At 47.2% G+C, this 10814-nt stretch overlaps 4 protein-coding genes across 4 annotated transcripts; 2 read left to right on the top strand and 2 right to left on the bottom strand.

Annotated features, from left to right (window-relative positions):
* Positions 1-621: 621 nt before the first annotated feature.
* Positions 622-1935, top strand: TRUGW13939_10470 (uncharacterized protein; the record flags this gene model as incomplete). Its single annotated transcript, XM_035493582.1, has 3 exons — positions 622-792; positions 852-968; positions 1024-1935. 3 exons carry the CDS (start codon positions 622-624, stop codon positions 1933-1935), a joined length of 1200 nt encoding a protein of 399 aa, XP_035349475.1.
* A 98-nt stretch (positions 1936-2033) lies between these two features.
* Positions 2034-2435, bottom strand: TRUGW13939_10469 (uncharacterized protein; the record flags this gene model as incomplete). The annotated part of the gene is made up of 1 exon (XM_035493581.1): positions 2034-2435. One exon carries the CDS (start codon positions 2433-2435, stop codon positions 2034-2036), a length of 402 nt encoding a protein of 133 aa, XP_035349474.1.
* Positions 2436-5049: 2614 nt separating this feature from the next.
* TRUGW13939_10468 (uncharacterized protein) lies at positions 5050-8422 on the top strand (the record flags this gene model as incomplete). The annotated part of the gene is made up of 10 exons (XM_035493580.1): positions 5050-5055; positions 5115-5261; positions 5320-5356; positions 5413-5480; positions 5546-5858; positions 5921-5981; positions 6036-6103; positions 6164-6465; positions 7050-7294; positions 7357-8422. The coding sequence occupies 10 exons, from the start codon at positions 5050-5052 to the stop codon at positions 8420-8422; spliced, it is 2313 nt and encodes a 770-aa protein (XP_035349473.1).
* A 544-nt stretch (positions 8423-8966) lies between these two features.
* TRUGW13939_10467 (uncharacterized protein) lies at positions 8967-10391 on the bottom strand (the record flags this gene model as incomplete). Its single annotated transcript, XM_035493579.1, has 1 exon — positions 8967-10391. One exon carries the CDS (start codon positions 10389-10391, stop codon positions 8967-8969), a length of 1425 nt encoding a protein of 474 aa, XP_035349472.1.
* Between the last annotated feature and the right edge of the window lie 423 nt (positions 10392-10814).

Below are 10814 nucleotides of genomic sequence, written 5' to 3'. Positions count from 1 at the left end.
TATTGCGATCTATCACAATGTAGTGATGTCACACCTAGCCTATTTGTTCGCCGGATCCTGAGCGTGTCCAAACTTTTAGAACTAAATAGAAGCGAATTTCCCTGCGGAACGGTCTCTCAATTCCACTCGACAAGCTCCGTCTGCAACTTAGCGGCGATCAGACTCTGGGAGATTGTCGCTCTAGATCTACAACGGGGAAAACACGACGACCAGATCGACGCACGAGCCTCCTCTACACTGAGCTATTAAAGACGGATCATAATGTAATGGTTCGTTGGAAAAGACGTGAATGTCAACACAACAAGCTGTCGAAAAAATAAGCCTGGGCGGTTGGTCCGGGGGAAATATCAACAGACTTTCTGAAGCTGGCTCAGATGTGACATTGGAAATAACCTGTGTGACATGTCGATTAAACCACTATTCTTTTTCTATGCAGTGAGAATAATGTGGTATCTGCTAGTAGATACATCCCACGCGACGTGCGGGCGCGTACCCCCACGCCGAGCACCCCGCACTCGACCCTCCTTCTTTACTATGAACACACCTGATACATCGTTGTGGTTTTTTCTGTTTCTCTCTTTTTACACCTTTTGAAAGAATCATAGGAGCAAAGGAATCACAATGGACATCTCCCTGCAGACTCACCAATCCTACATTGGCAAGCCTGTCAGTGCGCTTCCGACTCCTGCCTTGGTGCTCAGCAAGCCAGTGTTGGAAAGGAACGTGAAGAGGCTCCATGACGATGTCGAAGCTTTAGGCATTGGCTTTCGGCCACATGTCAAGACCCTCAAGGTACAAAATGGCCATTCACCGTCGGTTGAAAGAAAGAATTTTGTACTAATCTCTCAAAGACCATCGAGGCGACGAGGATAATGCTCGCCAATGGAAAGTATAGGAAGATCGTTGCGTCAACGCTTTCTGAAATCCGTGGCTGTTTGCCGTTGGTAAAGGAGGGAATTCTAGACGAGGTAAGTCAAAATGATTTTTTTGTTAAAAGCAAACCTGGAATTGACGCGTTCTCAGTGTCTCTATGGCCTTCCCATCCGCCCCTCGGTTTTGGCCGACCTAGATGCTTTTACTAGCCAACACAACCTCAAAATCCTGCTCATGGTTGACCACGCAGACCATATCCGTATTCTAGAAGAATTTAATACTAGCACTGGCCGCAAAGCTCCTTGGCCTGTGTTTATCAAAGTTGACGTTGGCACGAGCCGCGCTGGAATTGTGAATTCGTCCCCGCGACTAGACCAAGTTATTCGGTCTGCAAATGACTCGACCGCAGTTTCTATATACGGATTCTACTGCCACGCTGGCCATTCGTATGCCTCCAAGACCACCGACCAGGCAGTCCAAGTTCTTCAAGACGAGCTCGAGGGTGTCTTGACAGCAGCCAAGAAGCTGGTCGACCGCAAGACAGAAGACGGAGAGCTGATCCTCTCAATCGGCGCCACGCCAACAGCTCATGTGGTCGCCAATTTGAAGAAAAGCCTACCTGCGAATGCAAACCTCGAACTGCACGCAGGAAACTTCCCTGCCAATGACCTACAACAGGTCGCGACGGGGCTTGTGGCTCAAGACGACCAAGCTGTGCGGGTCATTGCCGAAGTATGCAGTGTATACCCAGAGCGCAACGAGGCCTTGATCAACGCCGGCGTAATCGCACTCACAAAAGAGACAAGCTTGTTTGCTGGGCTGGCGCGCTGGGCGGACGATATTAACTGGAGCATTGTGCGTGTCAGCCAGGAGCATGGAATTTTCAGCTGGGTGGGCGAAGAGTCGAAAAAGGAAAAAGCCGAGGATCGATTTGAGGTCGGACAAAAGGTATTGCTGTATACACAGCACGCTTGTATCACCAGCGCGATGTATTATGTGCTGTATGTGGTGGACGAGCAAGATATTATCCGAGAGACCTGGATCCCATGGAAGGGGTGGTAGCTTTGCATTGATGCACATTGAGAGTGGCGTCTATTTTTCATTTAATATACAGAATCATTAGTCATATAATACAGTGTCCTTTTTTTTTTTTTCTCCCTTCAATTCTGCCCATCTTCCAACTCCTTTTGCGCGGGGCCGAATTTGGCCCACAAGACTTTTATCCAAAACACGCTCTCCACGGTCGCCATGATAGTAAGCGCGGTATACACGACCAATTTTGTCGCTCGGCTCATCTTGATCGACTTTAGGCCGGAAAGAACGTCAGGCATGTCATTGTTATTATTATGCTCGGTTGCATTCTTGGAACTTTTCGGGGTAGTTTTGTCGGAGGACGGTGGCTGAGTCGAGTATGAACGAGGGGAAATTTTTATTCTCGGGGAAGCTGAGACCGAGGATATTATTGACTTTCGTAGGAAGGTTTGATCCTGTCGTGTAAAGGAATGTTGAATGGGATTTTGCAGTGAGAGCAATCTTGCCAGTCGGGGAATTCGCGCAGCCATTGTGTATGTAGTAGTGTTCAGCGAATGTTAGTGCAAGCTGAGAACATGTATTCATCTACATTTAAATACAGGCAAAAATGCGACTTTATATACTGCATTCAACTGAATTGGCTCATAGACTAACTTCATCAATTGATGAGAATGACGTCTGGGGCTCTGGGCATGATCCTTTTGACTCATAATCTAGCCGGTTTAGGAAGTATGCAGCGCGTAGTCTAGATTTGGCAAAACACATGACAGTGCTGGGATAGAATCTAGAGATAGATCCAGAGATTGGTTGATTTTTACATTATATTTATTCCAAGAGTTCCCAGATGGCAGTCGCCTAGTAACACGTTCTCATAAAATCCATACTAAAATCCATCCAATCCTAAGTGCACTTTCCAAACCCAATTTCTCTATAATATTTGATGCCAAAATATTAAAGTCTACTATATTTGTATTGGAAAACTACCTTAACGCCGTTTAACTATACAAGATAACCAAGGCCCTTGTATTAATTGTCTATTAATGTCAACTACATATCTGGTAGTCTCAAATGATTCCTAAACGGTCGAAGGATTCTCAAGTGCTGTTGTCCAATCATACATGGATGATTACAAGTAGTTGTAAATATATATAGTTTAAATCAAGTAATAATGTGAAAGCGCTAGTCAGTTGACATGTACAGTGAACGCCAGGCTCTAATTGGGGTAGGTAGCCCCCTATCAGCCAGCCTAACCCATATGAACCGTTGTCTATCATAGCCTAAAGCTGGGTATAGACGTTAATTATGATTGAATAATAATGATGATGATGATAATAATCAATTGATAGTGTTAGGGGATGCATATATTTCACTTTCAAATATTTCAATTTTGGGTCTCTGGAATTTGAATAGACATTTTCACTGCTTATGAAGATACTATTTACTGCCTCGCCTCTTGAAAATGTACCCTCCAATTTTTAGCCTTTTGACTCGACGTAAGACATTCTTGACACCATATGATGCCTAGTGAATTCTATTTACAGTGGGCCTGTTGCAGAAATAAGCGACTCGTGCCCCGGGCTTGGACCGCAAACTTGAAAATGGTCGTGTCAAGGCGATATTAATATTCCCGGAAAGGATTGTTTAAGAAGCTTACTTTATTGCATGACATGTCGTCGTAAACTGGTGGGTAACAATCCTCTACTTATGTGACCTTGGGGTTAGTGATTTGGAATTTTTTGAGCTAGTATGCACTATAGTTTGGCCTGTGCGGCTTCAGTGGCGGCTTTAGCGCTGGCCCGGAAGAACGGTGACAAAACAAAACAGAATACGAATCTGACTGACTCGGTTATCAAGAACCCATTGGGACCTAGAGTCTTTCCAATGCAATAATCCCAGGAGTCCAGGACAGCACGATCGACAGATCACCGGCCCGTGCCAACGGGGGGGGGGCTATCTTCAAACCGTTGTCGCGGCTGTCATTCCAAATCATTCTATGGTATGAGAAGTACGTACGTAGATACTACCTACTAGATAGGGCCAGCTTGAAGCCAGTCGTGGCTTTAGGGAACAGGCACAACCTAATAACAACAATACACTGCTATATCCGCGCATAACACAAAATATCCGATTGAGCAACCACAAAAGTCAAAAGACTCATACGATTCATATAAGCGGCTGCCCTGTGGTCTAGGCGTCCAACACAAACTAAATCGAGAGATACAGCTTACGAGCAATCCTTCCAGCGCTGTACGAGTAAGTCTGTCCGGCCTGAAAACTCTAGGCAGCGGATCTTCCTCCCAAGACCTTTAACTTCATACTCCTTAGCCAGTGATATTGATTGACTGAGTCTGCCATGCAATGTAATCGTTCCTTGGGGTCTGGCTGCTCGTAAGCTCAAGCTAAAAGCAACGCTACATGCAGGAACGCTGGTACGGGAACCCGGGTAGTGGACTGGCGTAAACTATCCGGCCTCCCCCAGAACCAAAATTGAGCAAAACGAATCAGACTCTAACAGCATTTCTTCTGGTATGACTAGGCTAGTTAACTTAGTTTATTTATCCTCAGGTCGAAATTAGATAATCGGGGGCCGTTTGGCAGTCTGATCGCAACCTCGAAGTTCCTGATTGAACGGCCGGAAGGCTTTAGGTTCATGCATTTACGCTCGTAGAACACGATTCAAGACTTTGTTTATTGATTCATTAAGCATATAGTCAATATGCAGGAGAGGCGGGACTGTACGTCAACCTCACTGGCTATTCTTTTCTCCTACATCTTACTATTGGCTCTAACCCTCGTACTGTGAAGCTTTGAGTCATGGCATCGCTCGCTTCAATTGTACATCGTAACATAAGCTCGTGTTTGAAAATTAGAATTTGTCGGTTCGCAGATAATTGTCCCGATTTTCTGGTTTGGGAATTGACACATGCATCCGTGCGTACATATGTAGTCTCTAAACTATATTAGCATTAGGTTCGCGTCCTTAATGAAACCGTGTTATATAACAAGACATAACCCCTCTTGATCCTCCACGGATAATCATTGAACAGGGATCACTCTTTTTTCTCTCACCATCCTGTCAAATCTTCCATTGAACGCAGAATGCTCTTATGTTTTACCTAGACGAACATATTATGAGCCATAACCATGACGGTAAGCCACCAATGGACCCATGAAAGACGGCCATCATATTCTAAACGAGTCGCCCTTAGGATAAACCAACACAAGTGCCTGCCGTTTTGGGCGTTACATGCACATTTTGGTCCCTTGCTGTGATCATCGTCGCCGTAAGAGTCTTTGTGAGAACACGACTAGTAAAGGCCCTAGGTCCTGACGACTGGTGGATGCTGGCTGCCATTGTGAGTTAACCCTATTCGAGATAACAAGATACCAGGCTGATGCGGAGACTTATTGCAGGTTCTTTCCACATTCGACCAATCCTGCAAAATAGCATGTTCGTTCGATACATTGATCCCACAAAAGAGAATACAGTCCACTAATTCTACACAGGGTGCTTTCATGGACTGGGTATGCATATAGAGGATGTCGGTGCGCATGACTTGGATAGCTTTTTGATGGTACAGTGCTTGTCTCTTGATTTTATCCAATGCTTGAACACGCCATTGACAATATTTGCTTTTAGCTCAGCTACATCGTTCCAGTGCAATACCCGTTTGCTCTGGGATTCGTCAAGATGTCAATCCTAAGCTTCTACCTTCGTGTTTTCCCACAGAAAATATTCCGTCACATCTGCTTTGGTGTCATGGGCATCGTGGTTGCATCAACAGTGACCGTCGCGTTGGGTCAAGCTTTTGCTTGCACACCTATAAGTGATGGGTGGAAAGCTGTCCCTACTGGGTCCTGCGTTGACCGAGAGGCTCTACAAGTTGCTGGGAGTATTATCAACCTCATCACAGACGTGATTGTCCTGGTATTACCAATGAAGTATTTCTATTGTATGTCTGATCCTTTTATCAACCTGAATCCGGGCTCGATAACTAATATTGGTTGGAAACAGCAATGGCACTGGACAAGACCAAACGATATGGCATTATGGCCTTATTTTCTCTAGGATTGATGTAAGTACTATGAGCTTGAAGACTAGTCCGGCAGACACTCACACCTACTTCTAGTACATGCGTTGCGTCGGCATACCGTCTCTCTACAATCCCTAGTTTCTATGCATCAGCGGACAAGACCTGTGAGTTTGGCCGATTTTAGTTTTGTTTGAGACCTCTCTAACGTGTTATTTTGCTTTTAGGGAACAGTTCATCTCTGTGCATTTGGTCATGCCTCGAGGTCAATCTATCCATCATCACAGCATCCATCCCATCTATCAAGAGTTTGGTTTCAGGCTATATGCGAAAATCAACCGCGTCCAAGCCAAACAGTTATGGGACTTATGGAAGCACTGGAAGGTCCAAACGGACTTTGGGCCACGAAGAAGACGGATGGCAACTTGTCAACCGGGAGAACACGGCTAATGCCAGTAAAAGTGATATCGACGGTAAAAACAGCGATATTCACATCCAAAGCGACATTCACGTTCAAAGCGACGAGAGGGTATAATTACAAAATTTTAATAATACGGTCCTTGCCATTTTCATGTTATTTACAGAAGTTATAGTTTTTTTTTCTTTCTAACATATCATACCTATAATGACTCATAAAACCAATGACTCATATATCCAACTTGTAAACATTTATCAGCTTCCTTCTGTTAATCTGGGTTGCCAGGTTAGACGTTAAGACTTGTGGAAGGCCTTGTGATTGGAAATACCTTCGAGAATTGGGAATAATGTCCTCGTACTGAGGCTTGGAAGATCGACTTGATTAGCTGCGTAAGAATAAATCGTGGGAGGATCACCTCTGAGACCCGTTTTCTTTGTTCGCTTGTACTTGACATTGAGTTTGTGGGAGGATTGTATCTTTGTTCGCTTGTGTTGAAGGTGGACCTGACTCACTGAGGTACATGACTGGTACACGTATATATGCCGACACTGGTCCCCTCGCTTTTATCTTGCTAGACTTTTACTTCTTAATACAACCATCTAACATTTCACAAAATGTTTCTCTACTACAAAATTTCCGCCATCTTTATAGTAATACTCTCTTCTCTTTTCACTCATGCTTACGCGTCAGTGCAGGTGGAAGAGGATTTTCCCTCCTCTACGAATACGCCCGTCACACGGGCATTTACAGAACGAAGACACATTCTAGGAGCTGTTTCTCAAGATAAGGTTCGCCGCGATTCTACAAGTTCAAACGGTTCGATACTCCTCGCAAACCACAGACCAAACGGCGACACGACGTTAGATGTGTACTATACTCTGGGTGCCCAAGTCGGAAATGCATCGGCCAACCTCGTCATTGATACATACTCTGCTGATTTGTACGCCTTTTAGACGCTTTTTTTAAAAATAAAAAATAAACCTGTTGACTAACTTTTATCAGAGTCATCGATCAGGAGATCTACAGAAATGGTACGGGTGAGCCATATCCAACGGGCTTCATCTTTTCTGTCACATACTCTAATGGATGGGTTTTTAATGGTGAAACAATGTTTTGGGATACAGTCGGGCTGTATCCGTCATTCAACAACAGACTCTCCCAGGGCCAGAACTATACCTTTTACACACCCAATCAGACGGTCGAAGTAACAGATATCAAGTCATATAAACAGCTCGCCAATATCCCAAATCCACAGGGAGTCATCGGCCTTGCTTTCAACACGTCCAGTGGGGTTATAGACTTGCATAACACAACAGAGAAAATTCCAGAGCCTCATTCGATTATTGAAACAATTGCACCGAATCTTACAGATCGCGTGGTCGGACTAGCTCTCCAACGATGGGGACCACCGGGCATGGACATTGGGTGGTGGGACCCATCTAGAATGGACCGCGACATTTGCTGGGCCGACAGTGTGTATGCATTTGAGGCGTGGATGGTCCATGTGGAAAGTGTGCTTTTAGGCAGGAATGGGACAAATTTTAATGGCGTGGCATATACAGCTGTTCTCGACAGCAAGTATCCGGGTCTTCTCCTGCCCCTGGGGATCGCCAACGCCTATTTTGCGCTGGTACCTGGAGCTTCTCAGAATGTGTACCCATGCGGAACGACATTGCCCAGCTTGACTGTGATATTGAAGAACGACTGTGTCGTAAGTATTCCCGGGGAAGCTTTGAAACGGCTTGATTTGGGCGATGGAAAATGCATGATGGCGGTTGAATCCAGCGGATCTGGCAGTACCTCGCTCACGCTGGGCATTCCATTTTTTAATATCATGTATACGGTGTTGAACTATACCGACCAAACGGTTGGTGTTGGGCAACATGCAGGCTTACAAGACACGTTGGACAAGGTACACCAGTGGGAGACTATGTCACCACTATATAGATCACCAACACTAAGCCCTTCCTCTGCACGTCCTTCATCTGCAGCAAGTCCTTCATTCAAACCGAGCACAACGCCTACATCCCAGCCCGCGAGTGGCACATCACCCCCCATCCACACCTGAAGGCTCTACTTTGGTCCCGCCCAATCCTGGTCATGACAATGCCACCACCCCTACCACTACCCCTACCACAGCCCTTGGAAAACCTTCCCCCCCTTTTCCCCCAAACAATGCTTCATCACCTTGTAACACTCCCAATCCCGTAACCCCCCTCTAGCACCCCGTGAGACGGTCACAGAAACCACAGCTGCGTTTGCTTGCACAATGACTTGTAGTGCCTAAATCCTTTTTGCTGTACTGTCTAGTGCTATCATAATTGGTGGAGGTATATAAAGTCAAATCGTGGCATTTTCTGTAATTTAGGATAGATTTGCTAGTTTCCAAATATGAATTGTGGGATTTGGTAATTCTTTAGCAAGCTGTCAAATCTCAGACATGAAACAAATATATACAATGATGATATTCAGGCTGTGATAGTAACTCCTATGCATATGTATATTGAAAAAAAAAAAAACAAAACAAGACTCATATGTACGACATTGAAACATGGCTGCTGAAGGTGAGTGGGGAAAAAAAGAATATAAAAAGAAAGAAAACAAGACTAGGGCTACTTCCTCGACAACCACCTCTCAAGTTCCTTGGTCGCGGTCACACACTTGGTCTCGACATATCTGGCAAACTCATCGGCAATATATACAACAATGGGGCCAAGCAGCAAAAATGTGCCGATCCAGGTGACGGCCCATGCGAACGGTAGTCGTTCTGCCAGATGGCCGCCGGGATACTGGTAGTCGGCCAGAGTCTTCCAGATATGGCGCTTGATGGGCTCGCGGAGCAGCTGATACACAGACTGATGTACCAGATACAACGAAAAGGAAATCTTGCCGAGATGCTGTAGGACGCCCGAACTGCTAAGGATGTGTTGCAAGGCAGGCGAGTTGCTGATCGAAAAGACGGTCAGTACGGCGCCAATAGATTTCCAACTATACTGCGCAACGAACCCGGACTCGCGAGTCGCGGACCAGGATGAGGGCTGGAGGGGGATGAGGAAGCGGTAGCCGCCTGGGATGAAATGGTCGTCCGGGAGACAGAGCAGGTAGAAGCCAGCCACGAAAAAGAAGAGATTTATGATGCGCAAGGGTTGGACGTATTTTTGGCTGGGGATATTAGGGGTAGGATGTGAGGACGGCAAGGACGGCGAGGACGAGGGAGATGAGGATGGGAGGAGTGACGGGCTCTTTTCATTGTCCACGTCAAGCCCTCCGGCTTCTTCGGCAACCTTGAACTCGGCCAAGCCCAAGCCGGCGATGAAGGTGAAGATGTCCCACATGCCAATGGCCAGGAAGAAGACGGACAGAGCGGCGAGCACGACCAGACGAGGACGGGGGCGCCAGGCGGCGGTGGCCACGATCAGCAGATAGACCAGACCGGAGCCGCGCAAGGTGGCGGGGATGGCCCAGAGTTGGGCATTGAGGCCGCGGGTGTCGAGGTTCTTCTCCAGCGAGGACAGCGGATTGATCACATCAGCGAGATAGCTGAACAGATAGCAGATATGCCGCCAGGGGGCGGTCCACGGCGCAATGCCTCGCTCGGTGGTCACGGCGGCGTCGAACTGCCAGCGGTACAGGTTGACAAAGTACAGGAACTGCGACACGACGGCGACGATGAGCACGGGCAGAAACAGGCGCAGCACACGGCGGGCAGCGGCGGTGGAGAGACGGGCGAAGAAGCCCTGCTCTTCAGTGGTGCTGGGCTGTCTCTGGTGGTGGTGGCGGCGCTGGCTGTTGTTGCGCGCGCGCAACAGATTGAGCGCAATGGCATAGCCGGATAGGACGAAGAACAGCGCAGCCATGGCGTTTACGCTGAACAGGATGCGAAAGGGCGGTAGCTGCAGCCAGTAGTGGTTCTTGGCTGGGGGATACGCCCAGTACGAGTGGAATGGATGGACAACGTCGCCCTCGACGAGATGGTCGAAGGCGACGATGGCGGCAGCGACGCCGCGCAGCCCATCCAGCCATTTTGCGCGCTCCATCGTGATGTCTCGTGGCGTGAGTGAGTGAGTGAGTGTATACTAATTCATGGCGCCAATATTGGACGGCTGTGAGGACTTGAGAAGAGAAGATAACAGACGAGAGAAGATAAGAGGGGAGCGACGAGAAAAAAAAGGCGCTGATTAGGCTCCGGCTGTTTTTTCCCATCCCACCGACCAAAGACCACGCTTATCCTAGGCTTGGGCCCACTAATACTAACAAGTAATTCCTATTAGTATCACCGTGGCATCTGGTAAGCTTTTTTTCGTTTTCAGCCTCGAACACCGAACGGCGCGCCAAGTGGAGGGCTGCAACGCCCTTTGGCCCCTGAATCATGCCTGATCGGGCTGTGGCCCCCGTATTTCGCCATCGCGTATGCTCACCGCGCCTTTTTTAAGCAGTGTTGGGGAGGTGCTAATGGCTGC

This window comes from Talaromyces rugulosus, chromosome VI, assembly GCF_013368755.1.
Source record: "Talaromyces rugulosus chromosome VI, complete sequence".
In the NCBI taxonomy this organism is placed as follows: Eukaryota; Fungi; Ascomycota; class Eurotiomycetes; order Eurotiales; family Trichocomaceae; genus Talaromyces; species Talaromyces rugulosus.
The sequence above is the reverse complement of the archived record's forward strand: the minus strand, read 5'-3'. Positions and strand labels throughout refer to the sequence as shown.